This window comes from Watersipora subatra, chromosome 3, assembly GCF_963576615.1.
Source record: "Watersipora subatra chromosome 3, tzWatSuba1.1, whole genome shotgun sequence".
Taxonomy (NCBI): domain Eukaryota; kingdom Metazoa; phylum Bryozoa; class Gymnolaemata; order Cheilostomatida; family Watersiporidae; genus Watersipora; species Watersipora subatra.
Genome location: NC_088710.1, coordinates 42,390,069 through 42,407,297, shown reverse-complemented (window position 1 = coordinate 42,407,297; position 17,229 = coordinate 42,390,069). Strand labels below are relative to the sequence as shown.

Here is a 17,229-nt window from a genome sequence, read left to right as displayed (position 1 = left end):
AAAAAAGCACATCAATAACGTATGCTGCATCTTTAGCTGCAAACTGTAGCATGCATATCGATGAGGGCAATGTACTTTTATGTAAATTTATTTAATATAGTTATTAAATGAAAATATGCCTTAAAATTTAAAATGGAATGAAAATCTTAAAGCTCCAACAAATTGCAATGCAGGCTATAAGATCATCATAGGTTAATTGCGAGCAATGGATATCAGCTGATTGAGAAACGTATCAGCTTCATTGTGCGTGTTATTTAGAGTTCTACAAGTCGAAAGTAAGTTAGCAAATTTCTAGCTTCCAAAATGGCTAATGTCGCACCGCCTGAAGGAGAGCGCAAAATATGGGAACATTCGATTTGCCCGTGAAAGGGTTGAATTTATTTTCTCAACATCCTGTCAAAAGTTTAAAAAACACAATGCCACTCTTTATTTGAATGTCACCTTTAATAAAGCATCACTCTAAGGAATGATTGAAAAATTGAGCGCCATAACATTCAAATAAAGGTTTTACGGTAACTCAAAGCTTAAACAAGATTTCCAAATGTTTGTTAGGAAGTGACCAAAACTATCTAGCTATGGTAAAATAGTATCGGAGTTTAGCCCACCTGCTGCAGAGACTCATTACTTATTTCAAAACTATGCAATGTATTACTATTAATAAATGTTAATTACAAAGAAGAAGAAGAAGAAGAAGAAGAAGAAGGGGTATATGTAATACAAATCATAGAAGCATATAGAATTTGTTCTATCATCTTGTACTTTTAGCTTTTGAAATATTTCTAAGTTGCACATTGTCCTTTACACTCATTAGAATGAACTTTCATCAGCATAATACATGTAATCTGTTGCTATAACTTGACTTACTTAGTGACTTGACTTACTTAGTGATCGTGAATCAATTCTTCATACTGCTTTGAGTATTCAATATTCTTTATTTAGCCCTTGTTCTTGTGAGCTATAGTAAAAAAAAATTTTTTAAACTAAAATATCTTTAAGTTCTGAACTATTACCTTTTTTCCAATCTAATTATAGCAAATCCTTATCTTTCAACTGAAGTAAAAGTATAGGATTTTAATAGAATACCCACCATATTTGATAAGCCATGTTGATACATAATCTGAATGTGTTTTATTAAGTTTAATCCAGCATTCTCTATACAAATATCAGCAAGTTAAATAAATAAAACTTCACTAAAAGTCAAAATAAGACTATGTTTTATAATAACTATGAGTTTCCTGTGTTGAACTAGTATACATCTGAATAAATACAAAATCATCTATGTTCTTACCTTAATAAAGTGTTGAACCAATATGTTTGTGTGGCCAGGAGGACTTTGGTCACCTCATGAACCGGTTTATGGACTCAGCACAGCTTATGAAGGTCTCATTACCAACTCAAGTAAAGAAATGATGGCATTTAGTGATCACCTGTTTCCTGCCAGCTATCCATCATATTTGACAAGAGACATGGTAAGTGACAAGATACATGGAAAGTACACATCCTTCTCTGTTTCTTAAATAGGTAAATTTTGGCAAAAAAACCTCTCAAAAAAACCTAAAATGCTCTCTGGGATTATCAAGCCAGGTGCCAGTCCTTTTATTGTAAACAGGGCTAGTATTGTATTGATTAGTATTGTATTTTATTGCATTTATTACAAGTTCATAATATTGCAAATTTAAAGTTTTTGTAACTTTGTGCCTGGTTTTTGACCTGTTTCGACGTCGCCAAATCATTGTAAAATAGTAATTATATAGGTGAATGCTCGGCGTTGCCTGGGTAATGAAAAAATCTTTACACAGAAAATTTATTTTTACTTAACATATACAACATTTACAATTCTCGCTTTTAACATGAAGAAATTTTTTTTGTGCAGTTCAAATAAATTAAGAGACAATCTAAAAAAAACTTTAAAGATGTTTAAATATGACAAAATTAGCAAGTAATGGCTAAATATAGTATGATTTGTTACAATGATTACAATGAAAGTGGATTGATACTGATATAATTATTACGAGATGAAAAAACAAAATAGAAATCATGAATATGTTGAGCTAATAATAACAATGATTACGTAGAAGTGTGTGTGCTTGTTTGTGTGTGTGTGTGTGTATAAAAATGGTTTACTGTTAAAGCTATCCATTAAAATTCTGAATACGACGATGCTGCTACCTCTCGATAGTCGATACTATTGCAAACACAACATTGAAATATCGAAATGAAATACATCAGTGAGGTGAATAAGGGTACTTTGTCTGACTGAGCAGAGAGAGTGAGTCTAGAGGCAATTCCTATTTGATGTCTGTATGAACAGTTTTTAGTTTCACAATTTTAACAAATGTACTTCGCCAAAACTCGAAATTGAAGATTGAAATTGTGCCGTTACAGTTCCACTGTAACAGAATATTTGAAATTGAAATGGCAAATTTAAAAGTTGCAAATAAAAAATTAATAGTAGATATCAAAATGGCTTCTCAAAAAATTTCAAAAGAAAAACAGACGCAAAAGGAAATATTAATTCATAATAAAACATACATATTTAGCTTTAATTGTGATGAAGATATCGTAGATAGCTCCTTGAAGATGTCAAGACTGGCTTAGCCTTGTGGTTAGGTGTGTGTGTGTGTTTACACACTTGCCATTGTAATTGTTGCTATAGCTGCCATTGTAATTGTTGCTATAGCGACAGACAGAAGACTAAAAACAAACATTGAGATTTATATATATAGACTAGCTGTGCTAATAAAAAGGTCTGGACAGAAGACTGATATGTATTTAACATATAACATAATTTCCCATTCTAACTTTCAAACTACATATCATGAGAGAAGTGTTTTGTGTAGTTGAAATAAATTAAGAGAATAATAAAAACAACTGTAAAAGTTTTAAAACTTTGTCAAACAACTGAAACTTTTAAGCAATTAGCCTGGCACACTGCCAATGGAAAATTCCAGTAAGCTGCTAGGCTTCTAATGACGGTACTCCATGATGTTGTGTCAGCATTGTTGTCCAGCTACAGTTATTCTAATAATAGCTATAGCTAGAACGCAGACAGATATACGGACATACTTTGAGAAATATATATAATATATATATATATTTCCAACATATATATATATATTATATTTCCAATTGGCCAATATATATATATATTATATTTCCTATTGGCCAATATATATATATATATATATATATATATATATATATATATATATATATATATATATCTATATATATATATATATATATATAGCCTTCTGGCTAAAGAAATTGACATCACTTCACACTAGAATGGCTAAGCAGATGGAATGCCTAATAGAACAAGGTGACCATCCAGAATGGCTGACCAAAGGACGAACTGTACTTCTAATAAAAGATCCAAAACAGGGGCCGATTCCCAAGAACTATTGACCAATAACGTGCTTGCCCACCACCTGGAAACTGCTCTCAGGAATAGTTGCAGACAAACTGGATGAGCACATGAGTCACTATATGACCAGTGCTCAGAAAGGAATTGGGCGCAACACCCGAGGAGCCAAACATCAGTTACTGGTGGATCGGACAGTCTGTCAAGACAGCAGGAGAAGGCATACCAATCTTGCCATGGCTTGGATTGACTACAAAAAGGCCTATGACTCAATTCCCCATAGTTGGATACTTGAGTGCCTCAGTATGTACAATGTTCACCCTGCATTTGTGGCATTCATCGAGCTCTTCTGCATATGCCTAAACCCTCTAAGTAATATGCTGGAGGAGACTCAATATGGGTACCAGTTTAAAAGTGGCACCAAGATAAACCACCTCTTCTACATGAATGACATCAAGCTGTACGCTAACAAAGAAAGGGACATTGATTCGCTAATACAACTCACTCAGGTATACAGCAAGGACATCGGAATGACCTTCGGTATTGAAAAATGTGAAAGGCTAATTCTTAAGAAAGGCTATTCTATGCTCACAGATGGCCTAAGAATGCCAAATGATACCATCAAAGATATAGAAGAAGGGTACAAGTACTTGGGGATTATGCAAAGCAACATCAACCACGAAGCCGAGGTACGTCACAAAGCCATTACCGAATACAAGAAACGCCTTCGGCAGGTCTTACGGAGCCAGCTCAATGCCAAGAACCAAGTCATGGCAATAAATACCTACGCACTGCCAGTAATAAGATATCCAGCAAGTATAATAAAGTGGACTGAGGAAGCCATCAAAGAAACAGATATAGCAACTCGTAAACTGCTGACCATGCATGGTGCACTCCACCCAAAATCTGATACTACAAGATTGTATCTTGATAGGAAAGATGGCGGTAGGGGACACAAGTGTACAGCAGACAGTGAAAGAGGAGCAAAGCATCAAAGCATATGCAGCCTCCATGACCATCTCAGATAAGTTGCTAGCTGAATTTCAATCGGCTGCTTTTACAACGGACCTACGCCCTGATGATGAGGAAATTGACTGGCACACGAAACCTCTTCATGGTGCTTACCACCAACAAATATCTAAAGTTGGCGATCTTCACCAGACATATATGTGGCTGAACAAAAGAAACCTAACGACCAATACAGAGTCGCTAATCATGGCAGCCCAAGAGCAAGTGCTCCCAACAAGGCAACTCCAAACGAAAATCTATCACACTAAAAATGATCCAAGGTGCAGACTGTGCAAAGATGCACCTGAGACCATCCAACACATCGTCAGTGGATGCAAGCAGCTAGCAGGGAACGCATACACTGAGCAACATAATCATGTCGCAGGTGTTGTGTATAGAAGTCTATGTGATGAGTATGGCCTTAATAAACCACAACACTGGTGGGAAGCTCCTGGTAAGGTCAATGAAAATGACCGCGCTAAGATCCTCTGGGACTTCTACATCCGAACTGACAAGCATGTCCTAGCAAACCAACCAGATATAGTGGTGGTAGACAAGGAGAACAAGAGGGCTACTATAATAGATATAGCAGTACCCAATGACTACAATATAGCCAGCAAAGAAAAAGAAAAGGTAGAGAAATATCTCCCTCTTGGAGAAGAAATTGAAAAATGCTGGAATGTAAGAACAACTGTAATCCCAATAGTCATTGGGGCACTGGGCGCAATAACACCGGCGCATAAAATGTGGCTTGCCCAAATACCAACAACAATCAACTCAGGTGAGTTGCAGAAAAGTGCGCTATTGGGAACAGCTAAGATCTTGAGGCGAGTGCTCAAACTCCCAGGTCTCTGGTAGGAGACCCGAGTTAGAGCAGAATTTACCACCCATACGAGGTATCCGGGGTGAGGAAACAATTTTATATATATATATATATATATATATATATGTATATGTATATATATGTATCTGTATATATATATGTATATGTATATATATATAGGTTATGGTTTAAAGGTAAGGAAAGTTTTTTCCACTTTGGTCAATAAGCAAGCCTTAGAATTTACAACAGTGCAGTGTCTACCAAAGGTTATTTCACCCAAAGGTGCAAAGAAAGTAGAGAAAATCATTAGCCAAGAACAAAGATAATTTGTTACTTGTGTTAAAATAATCTCTGTAGCTGAAACTGTCGAGTCTACAGCTTTAATAACTCCATGAAAGAAAAACCGAGTTGGATATCTGGCAGGGTGACAAGACAGATCGCGCGTTGATCTTAACAAATGCTTTCACAGGCTTTGCCTGTATGCGTGCAGACCTTTTTATCAAGCTCATCGACCATATTGTCAAATATTGTAACCAATGCTCTTAGGAAAGTACAATAATGCTAGTTATGGATGATCATGAAAACCATATTTCATTTCCAATCTTTGCTATAATAGGAGTCATGTCTGTGTGTCTGTCTGTTCGGAACCACACTAAATGCATTACAAAAAATATTGTTTTACGCGGAAATCAAACTAGGATATTCTGATTCCAGAGCAGGCGTGATATAATCTATGTCCCTCAACCACCTCCCATCTCAAAGCATAATTGTGCAGACAGCCATTAGTAATAGTAACAAGACAGTCATTAGTTACATGGCCTGCACACCCTAGTAACAAAATACAGCCATTAGTTACATGGCCTGCACGCACTAGTAACAAGACACAGTCATTAGTTACATGGCCTGCACACACTAGTAACAAGACACAGCCATTAGTTACATGGCCTGCACGCACTAGTAACAAGACACAGCCATTAGTTACATGGCCTGCACGCACTAGTAACAAGACACAGCCATTAGTTACATGGCCTGCACGCACTAGTAACAAGACACAGCCATTAGTTACATGGCCTGCACGCACTAGTAACAAGACACAGCCATTAGTTACATGGCCTGCACGCACTAGTAACAAGACACAGCCAATAGTTACATGGGCTGCAAGCACTAGTAACAAGACACAGTCATTAGTTACATGGCCTGCACACACTAGTAACAAGACACAGCCATTAGTTACATGGCCTGCACGCACTAGTAACAAGACAGCCATTAGTTACATGGCCTACAAGCACTCGTAACAAGACACAGCCATTAGTTACATAGCCTGCACGCACTAGTAACAAGACACAGCCATTAGTTACATAGCCTGCACGCACTAGTAACAAAATACAGCCATTAGTTACATGGCCTGCACACACTAGTAACAAGACACAGTCATTAGTTACATGGCCTGCACACACTACTAACAAGACACAGCCATTAGTTACATAGCCTGCACGCACTAGTAACAAGACACAGCCGTTAGTTACATGGCCTGCGCACACTAGTAACAAGACACAGCCATTAGTTGCATAGCCTGCACGCACTAGTAACAAGACACAGCCAATAGTTACATGGGCTGCAAGCACTAGTAACAAGACACAGTCATTAGTTACATGGCCTGCACACACTAGTAACAAGACACAGCCATTAGTTACATGGCCTGCACGCACTAGTAACAAGACAGCCATTAGTTACATGGCCTACAAGCACTCGTAACAAGACACAGCCATTAGTTACATAGCCTGCACGCACTAGTAACAAGACACAGCCATTAGTTACATAGCCTGCACGCACTAGTAACAAAATACAGCCATTAGTTACATGGCCTGCACACACTAGTAACAAGACACAGTCATTAGTTACATGGCCTGCACACACTACTAACAAGACACAGCCATTAGTTACATAGCCTGCACGCACTAGTAACAAGACACTGCCATTAGTTACATAGCCTGCACGCACTAGTAATAAGACACAGCCATTAGTTACATGGCCTGCACGCACTAGTAACAAGACACAGCCATTAGTTACATGGCCTGCACGCACTAGTAACAAGACACAGCCATTAGTTACATAGCCTGCACGCACTAGTAACAAAACACAGCCGTTAGTTACATGTCCTGCACGCACTAGTAACAAGACACAGCCATTAGTTACATAGCATGCACACACTAGTAACAAGACACAGCCATTAGTTACATAGCCTGCACGCACTAGTAACAAGACACAGCCATTAGTTACATAGCCTGCACACACTAGTAACAAGACACAGCCATTAGTTACATGTCCTGCACGCACTAGTAACAAGACACAGCCATTAGTTGCATGTCCTGCACGCACTAGTAACAAGACACAGCCATTAGTTACATAGCCTGCACGCACTAGTAACAAGACACAGCCGTTAGTTACATGTCCTGCACGCACTAGTAACAAGACACAGCCATTAGTTACATGGCCTGCACACACTAGTAACAAGACACAGCCATTAGTTACATGTCCTGCACGCACTAGTAACAAGACACAGCCATTAGTTACATAGCCTGCACGCACTAGTAACAAGACACAGCTGTTAGTTACATGTCCTGCACGCACTAGTAACAAGACACAGCCGCTAGTTACATGTCCTGCAGGCACTAGTAACAAGACACAGCCATTAGTTACATGTCCTGCACGCACTAGTAACAAGACACAGCCATTAGTTACATAGCATGCACGCACTAGTAACAAGACACAGCCATTAGTTACATAGCCTGCACGCACTAGTAACAAGACACAGCCATTAGTTACATGGCCTGCACACACTAGTAACAAGACACAGCCATTAGTTACATAGCCTGCACGCACTAGTAACAAGACACAACTCCTTGATAGGATTGTATTTGGGCCAATAAAAACATATATTGAACACTTAATTAGCTGCCAGAGTTTGAGATGCGCTCAGACTCTGTATTGATTTGTCCGATACTGTCAAATAAAAACTCACTACGATTATGACACTTGAACTCCAAAATAGATAACACCTTTAAATCATTTGTCATCAAAACTGCTGACGTTAAAAGGGTTAAGTGCTTATTATAGCTGCTGATCATTAAGCTTTTTTATTTTTTTTTATAATTTCTAATAAATATTTAAAAATTTCATGCGATGTGAAAACTAAGCAGTAAGCAATAATATTAAAATGACAACGTGACAGTAGTTTGTCCATGTATATTTACACCTGATCCGAGTACCCTGGTGGCCATGATACTTGGGCTAGTGGTTCCAAGTTGTGACTACAGCCAGGACATCAGTTGTATCAGCAATATAAAATTCAATTCATGAAAAGAATGCTTGTGTCTAATAGATACCTACAAGCTTGCCTGGATATTTGCGAAATTCTTGAAAATGTTGCTAATAATAAAATATGATAATTTTCGTTCCCCAGGTATCCCAACTCTCTCCTACTCTGTCAAGATGACTACATAACGGCATTGTTCAATTCCTTGGTTCATTACCTCTAATGGTTCTTATATCCTCATTGTATAAAGCACATTATGTATATTAATAAATGTAATTGGTGGCAGATCCTTTAAAGTACCTGGCTTTTTGCCGAATTCGCCAATTACTATCTTTCAAATCAGACTAAAGTAACATAGTGTATGTTATTGACATCCAGCAGAGTTTCTGCTCAGTTTCACGCTTCATCGATGCATAAAAAATGTACATATAAACAGAATAGTATGCCACATTTATGGTCAAGGATAACTTCTTACAGAACCGTCTGTAAGCAAAAGAAGGGAAGCAATCATAGGCCTAAATTATCAAAATAATTTTATTTTAGTCCAACGAAAATATACACCATAAACACATCCAAAGATAACCTAGTGACAGGTGCTGACAGATGCACTGACATATACTATACTAACATACAGTATATGCTGACAGGTGTGCTAGTATAAGCTGACAGATGTACTAGTATATGCTGACATGTGTACTAGCATTTGCTGATATGCAGCAAGTTTTTTAACCAAACTATTGTAGCTACTGATTGCTTTTCATGTCCGTAACTTGTTCATAACTTGATAAAGGCTGTAGTAGAGCAGGAACATAAACTTATTTTTCAGCCTTTTCCTTCGGAGGGTGGGCTACTCAAACAAAGATGTTTTATAGTCAGAAATTTATGCTGAATTCAATTATAATGTTTCTACACCTATGTGTTTGCACATTTCTGAGCTAGAGACCACTTTCGAAATGGGAGGGGGCAACTCCAAGTTTGGTTGGAAAACCTTATATATCAGACAAAGAAAACTATTTTATAATCTCAAAAATTAATAAATGTTTTTATTTGAGATTAAGTGAGTCAATCCTCAACATTCCTTAACCCATGCCAAGGATGCAGCAAGACCGCATGTTTCACTGTCTCGCTTAGTCTGTGAATGAAGCCCTAGTCAGAGTGACTAAACTTCAATATGAGACAGCCAAACAGTATTCAAACAGATGGTTAATATTAGAAGAAGAGAGCATTCAATGTGAAATTGCTCAAAAAGTGCTAAGCATTGAGAACTTCGATGAGAGTTCAGACTTGTTGTCATTATGCCTGTTATAAAAAGTATTGTAACAAACTCGTTATGGAAAGAGCTGAGAAAAGACATGAGAAGAGAACGAAAGAATGTGATACAGCAGAAGAGGTGAAATTAGATATTTATAACTTTACAAATTTATGATGATTACTCCATGATGATGGTACTTTGGTGGGAGAAAAAGAAAACATTTTCATTTTTGTCTGCATATTTTGTGAGCAGCAAAACTAACTCTTTACAGTTTACATGACGTGTTATGGCCTACAATTTGGAAATAAATTTATAGATAAATTACATGTATGATCCTTCCTTGGTTTTTTGCATATGACCACACAAACTACGCTAGATATGGCACGCTGTACTATGCAGAGATGACTAATCTGAAAGTATAGCGTAGCAAGGTGTATGAGGCTCTTATGAAGAAGGGGTATTTTACTTATCAATCACGACATCACTGTCCATTCAGCTCTATCGCTTATGATCAATCTATTGAGCAAACAGTTAAAAGAGACTCAAAGTCTCACGTTGGAATCATAGGGTTTACCAAGAATCATCGGCCTTTCAATGCTGGACTCTATCTCACTCTATCTGCCTGGTGATTCGGATGCCACAAGTTATGAGATGAGTGAAAAGGCTTGGAAGGCTGATGAGGAAATGAGGAAAGTCATGAAAGACTCATAACAGCAAGAATAAATCTGTTTGCGTTTCAAACCACCAAGCTATTACATATTACCAGTGGTGCAAAAGCCTCCATTGAAGTGAAGCAGGATCTTGAAATGCAAATGTGATAGGAGAGAAACAGCTTTTAGAATTGGTCCAGAAGAGATTAAGTACCCAAGAGATTGATTTCAATGCATCCATCAAGTCAAACAAGCTCAAAACCTTCACCACATTACTATCAGCTAAGAAAAAATCAGAAGAAAAAGTCCCAGAGTGTTCGCACAGACTGTTTGAGAATTTGTTAGTAATCAGCCAACAGCGTAACTTGGATTTGAGAAAAATGTTATCATTCTCTCTTGGCAACATCAGCTGGTCCTTGGCTAACTCTGATGGCTCTATATTGAAGACTGCCAAGTCGGCTCTGATGGCTGCTGTTGAGGAAGATGTTGATGATCAACTATCAATCTATGTTAACCAGGATCAGCTACCAGTCTTTGATCTGTTGTGGTTGATGCTATGGCCGAAATTCAGACCCTAAAAGCTCCCCCAACTTTTGGCATGGTTGCAAGTCAGCTTTTGCAACGGATAGTTAGTATTACAAACGTATATCACACATTTCGTGTGGATTTTGTTTGTGACACATACCCTGATATCAGCATTAAAGGAGGTGAGAGAAGTCGTAGAAGTGTGAAAGGAAGGCAGAAGGTTGCTGTGTTTAGTCCGAACTAATTAGTGCCAAACAGGTCTGAATTTTTAGCAGATGGCTCAAACAAGACTGCTTTAGTGAAATTTTTAAAGGATACATGGAGGAAGTCAACTGTGAAGCAGATGGTAAAGAGACAAATTCCATCAATGAAGCACAGTGTAAGATCTTCTGCTCACTGTCTCGCACATCACAACCAAACCTACCACCCACACTAGATGAGTTAAATCTCCATATATCTAAGGCTGCATATCAGGCCGCAATATGGAGAAGAGCCAAGCAAATCATCATCAATGCCCCATCCCCCAGCAACATGGATGGTTTATTGAAGATGGAGAGCTTAAAGCTAGATAGATGACACAATAACCAGCACCTCCTGATGTGCTCGTGGACATGTTTTGTTGATGCAAAACTGGGTGTCAATGTCGTCGCTGTCAGTGCTACAATACAGATCTCAAGTGTACGGACATGTGCAGAAGCAGCTGCTGTAGCAATAGAAATAAAGAGGATGGAGATGAAAGTAGTGATGCAGAAGACTCAGATGACTGTGAGTTAGAAGGTTAGTATTCGAGTGGTATTGTAACCAAAGGTGCACTTCATGTTTGATTAGAATACATATGTGTCACACTGTATAAAAGACTGACTAATTGCGATTTCACTTGCATAATAAAGTAAACGGTTCAACATAATAAGCATCAATGATGAATATATGTATATTAATATGTTATATATACATGGTCTGAGTCTTTAAAAATACTTTTCATTTTGTTTTGCAGATCTGTAATGATATATGAGTTGCGGAATAACAAGGACAAACTGTAAAGCTGCCACAATACCAACCAAACTGGGAATACATAATATTATATAATACACTTCTAATACCGGTATTATAATATTTAAAGAATAAATATTTGAATGTTATCAGAATTGATTCCAACTTAGGTTATTGCTAATTATTTAGTATTTATATGTCATTTTCATTATTACATTGTTGGTAGAAGCACATGAAACATTACAGACATTTATTTAATTAAAATAATATAATAATTATATTGCTCAAAAATGAACAATCTGAGAGGTGTAGAAACCAGATATTTGAAATCAGCTCAAAATTCTGATCTAGATGCCACTCTTATCACATAGCCCACCTCCAAAAGGAATAAATCACTTTTTTTGACAGCTTTTTGATGCCCTCCTGCTCTACTACTGCCTCTGTCAATAAATATTTAAACCAGGAGCATCTATAAAAAATACATGGCTCAAGTTCATCCCAAACAATCTGGTACTTTGTCCAGAGTAATCCAGAAGGACATTGTTCAATTACACAGCTCATTACCTCTAATGGTTTCCATCATATTGTCATTAATGCATATTTACCAATGTATACCAACAGGTATATCAAATTGCTGAAGTGCGTATGCCAAAACATAATGATAGTGATAACAATATTTATTAATGACAAGTGAACCAATACATGTTCAGGTGTAATAATCGATACTGACAAGAGCGCAAACCTACGTACATATTGACAAGTTTTTCATTATCTAATGATAAGTATACCGATACAAAATGACAGATGTACCCTTGTATACTTGTACAGGTGTACCGCTGTATATGGTAAAGTGTAGTAAAATACACTGACAGTTAAAGTATTACAAATAAACAAGTTAATCTATATCTATTGGTATTTACACGAGTGTATATTGAAAGGCGTGCAAATACAGACAGATAGGTCAACAATATATTCTGGCAAGTACACAAATATATGTTGATAGATGTACCAGTATATATTGAGCTACTGTGAAAGGTTTGGACTATATGATAGGATTAAACTCCAACACAAGGTGCATTCAATAAACAAGACTGAGGACCATGAAGAGACCGGCTGCTGGAATGTCACAGTAAGTAGCACTTATTTTGTTGCGCAGGCTAGCCAAGATTAAAGCGTTGAGGTAGTACAGAAACATTGAATAAGTGATTGTTCTTCATTATTACATAGTAAGTTACAGCGTACTCTTGTTCATTACTGTGTTACTAATTAGAAAGTTGCACTTGAATATCTAATATGACATTAGGTTGGCATAATTCATGATAGACACGACAAACGATGAAGTGGTATCAATATATATATATATATATATATATAAATCTCAAGCTCTGTGTGTGTATCTGTGCGTAATTCAGTGCGTCCATCTATAGCCATTAAAATACTGGAATGAAGAATCCGTATCATGGAAGATTGGGTCTCAAAACCTTCTGTTCACTAGGCAAATGCCTTACCAAGGTAGCTACAGCGAGCTTCATATGTCGCTATGTGGGTGAAAATGTGTTAGCGTTCTCCGTTCTCCGTTACGTTATATCATTTTATGGATTATTAAAAGCTTACTTAAATTAGCCATTGGCAATGTGTCAGGCTAATGACAAATGGCATTGTTTATAATCTGAGTTGATAAGTATGGCATTGCAATCACTGTTTATAAGCTGATTTTTAATACCTGTGCAACGACGGGCATTCCACTGGTTACTTTATAAAAAGACACCAGCTTATGATAACATTTACTTTGGTGCTAATTAGTTAATAGCATGTACTTGTTTCTATGTTAACTAATTAGTATCACACACTCGCGTGTTGGCTAAATGGTGACATGTACAGTGGTGTTAACTAGTTGTTAGTTATTTAACGATTCTTTTTTAAACTCAAACTTGGAACTCTTTAATAAACAATCTGTCGTAAGTCAGGTGGTTACTAAAGCCATGAACTACTACATCGTCTATGGTCTTTGTTGATGAAGGCTATAAAGTCTACTTCCAGCCAGCGTATGCAGTTGCATCAAATGGCATGTTTAGATTTCTAGCAACAATAGAGGTGACCCGCTTCAACACAAAGATGGCAGTTTGTAATCTGCAGTTTTCTCGCTTTGCCTTTTACCTTCACAGGTTGAAGATCTAAACAACAACATTGGACCAACAACCATTAGATATGATGGAGTCATTTTATGCACGGGTATCAATGGATATCCATACATTCCTGACTTTCCAGGGATAAAGGAGTTTAAAGGGAGAATAATCCACTCTCACGGGTACAAAGGCAGTAAAGACTTTAGTTCTCACGAGAAAGTACTAGTGCTTGGAAACGCTTCCAGTGGACTAGACATGGCAACAGATATTGCTATGAGTCGGTCATCGGTATGTACTGACCTCCTTCACTTTCAAGCTGCTACTTATAACTGCCTTAGCACAGATTTTCTAACATAAAATGTGAAATTCCAGCAAAGATTTAATTTTGAAGTGATTTTCATCATACGGAGTACTCAGTCTTTTTAGCATTGCAGTTGCGTATATGGAAATGAAAATGTATAATATACAATATAAAATAAAAACATATAATACAAAAGCAATAAAACTAACATATGCCAAAGTAGTTTAAACTTTATTTATTTAAAGTTACATAATATATCTCAATCTTCACCCTCATCGTTGAATTCATGCACAGTTGAGCCTACATTTCTTTTCGCATTTCTCAAAGTAAGATAATCAAATTTTACTTCTATTGATAGTTACTTCATTACTTTTGTTTTTTATATGTAATTTTACATAGAAAATATTTTTAGGTTATGGAACAAATTAAGAAAATTACAGTATATTCTTATAGGAACTTTAGATTCAACATATGATGATTTTAACATTCGAAGCAGAGCTTGTATGAATTAAATCCATGTGTAAATGTTTGACTGTAGTTTGTAGAGATTTGACTGTAATATGTGAAGGTTTGACTGTAGTATGTCAAGGTTTGACTGTAGTATGTCAAGGTTTGACTGTAGTATGTCAAGGTTTGGCTGTAGTATGTAAAGATTTGACTGAAGTATGTCAAGGTTTGACTGTAGTATGTAAAGATTTAACTGTAGTATGTAAAATCTTGACTGTAGTATGTAGAGGTTTGACTGTAGTATGTAGAGGTTTGACTGTAGTATGTAGAAGCTTGACTGTAGTATGTAGAAGCTTGACTGTAGTATGCAGAGGTTTGACTGTAATATGTAGAAGCTTGACTGTAGTATGTAGAAGCTTGAATGTAGTATGTAGAAGCTTGACTGTAGTATGTTGAAGCTTGACTGTAGTATGCAGAGATTTGACTGTAATATGTAGAAGCTTGACTGTAGTATGCAGAGGTTTGGCTGTAGTATGTAGAGATTTTACTGTAGTATGTAGAAGCTTGACTGTAGTATGTAAGGGTTTGACTGTAGTATGTAGAGGTTTGAATGTAATATGTAGAAGCTTGACTGTAGTATGTAGAGGTTTGACTGTAATATGTAGAGGTTTGACTGTAGTATGTAGAGGTTTGGCTGTAGTATGTAGAAGTTTGACTGTAGTATGTAGAGGTTTGACTGTAGTATGCAGAGGTTTGACTGTAATGTAGAAACTTGACTGTAGTATGTAGATATTTGACTGTAATATGTAGAGGTTTGACTGTAGTATATAGAGATTTGACTGTAATATGTAGAGATTTGACAGTAATATGTAGAGATTTGACTGTAGTATGTAAAGGTTTGACTGTTTATATCTAGCAATTAATATGTTCGGTTAGTAGTTGTTTGTAAACTCATGCATTTTTTGCATTTTGTAGCTAGTTTTACAAACTTTCAGATTAATCTAACACATCATGATACTGAAAGCAATAATGGAAACATTGCACAAGAGACCTGTAGCGATGTAAGTATACACGGTAACTTCTTTCAAGTTCAAACCATGCCACTGCGGATTGTTTTGCTGCTTGTGCGCGCTTTCATTAGAGTGCCGTTCATGTAACGCCTGTTTTTATTCATTTGTACATTATTTACATCTTTAGTAATATTCTTTTTATCTACGATCGCTTAACTTTATATATCTTTTATCACTTAACAAAGGATTATCTGGTTCTTGACATATTCTTTTGTAAAAAATTGTTTTTCCAACTTATAACAAATAACAACAGAGAAAATAATAAGTAATAGCACGGATAATCAAAATATTGCTGACTTTGATAGCGCTAGATTAATCAGAAATTTCTGTTCGTAATTATGACATCATTATATATATGCGCAATAAAAATATCTGACAGTAATTTTCTGTGTTGAACACATTTTATTTATTTTATTTGTCTAAGATCTTAAGATGGCAAACGATATAATTAAAATATTAATTGAGTAGCAGTGCTACCTATATCACTACTCTATAAGCAAAGTCGAGGCCTAAATTTTAAAATTAAACTATTAGATTTACTACCAATAAAATACCGTGTTCTTGGTTGTAATTACACTCGATTTTTTATCCGTCAGTTTTTTCAATTGCTGTATTAATACAACATATTTCTGAATAGCAAATAGCAGCAACTCAGGCAAAATAACAAAGGAGATTTTGACACAACGAATTAAATTCTGGCCCTGCAATCAGTTTTAAAGTTTGACTCGCAGCAAAACTCACATTACAGTTATTTGGTATCAAAAGGTTCACCATGTCTTACTTTGCTGTGTTGTAGGTGCCAAATATGTGGAAATGTGATTACAAGCTCTTAAAAGCTCAAAAATGAAAACGCTGTAGGTTGGAATCCCTTTCCAAAACGGTTCAAATGGGACGTAGTTGAACACGCTGTGCTTCTGTTTACACTTTTATGCAACCTCATTCGTCAAAATATCTTCGCAAATATACTTCACGCATTCAATAAAACCATATCTATTGTCCTTACGCGCCTATTTCGTCATCAATGTAATGCTGTCACTTTGAGCACTGGTATCTCAAAACCTTGCCTGAAAATTAGTTTAATTTGTTAACCTTAGCTCGAAGGAGTGCATATCATCCTTTAATAAACATGAAGCGCCTGCTGGTCACTTGCAATAGCCGGAAAATGCTGCAAAAATTGTTCACGCTATTTGGCAGGAAGTATGGGTCACATGATCAGATTACGAATAGATGATTAGACAAGCTGAAGTGAAACTGTAAAGTAGCGAGCATCTATATTCGATAACGTTTTCTAGTAGAACCCAAAGTATTAGTCATAAACTAGTGCTACGAAACATTTTATATTGAGCCTGTTATTGGC

The 17,229-nt window shown here is 36.5% G+C and overlaps 1 protein-coding gene across 1 annotated transcript in view; it reads left to right on the top strand.

Annotated features, from left to right (window-relative positions):
• Nucleotides 1–17,229, top strand: part of LOC137391434 (flavin-containing monooxygenase 1-like) — a 43,955-nt gene that overhangs the window by 19,274 nt on the left and 7,452 nt on the right. The window contains exons 3-6 of the mRNA XM_068077908.1: nucleotides 1,327–1,469; nucleotides 12,932–13,057; nucleotides 14,094–14,342; nucleotides 15,798–15,863. Of these exons, the coding sequence (XP_067934009.1) occupies nucleotides 1,327–1,469; nucleotides 12,932–13,057; nucleotides 14,094–14,342; nucleotides 15,798–15,863 (584 nt within the window). The remainder of the gene's footprint in view (nucleotides 1–1,326; nucleotides 1,470–12,931; nucleotides 13,058–14,093; nucleotides 14,343–15,797; nucleotides 15,864–17,229) is intronic.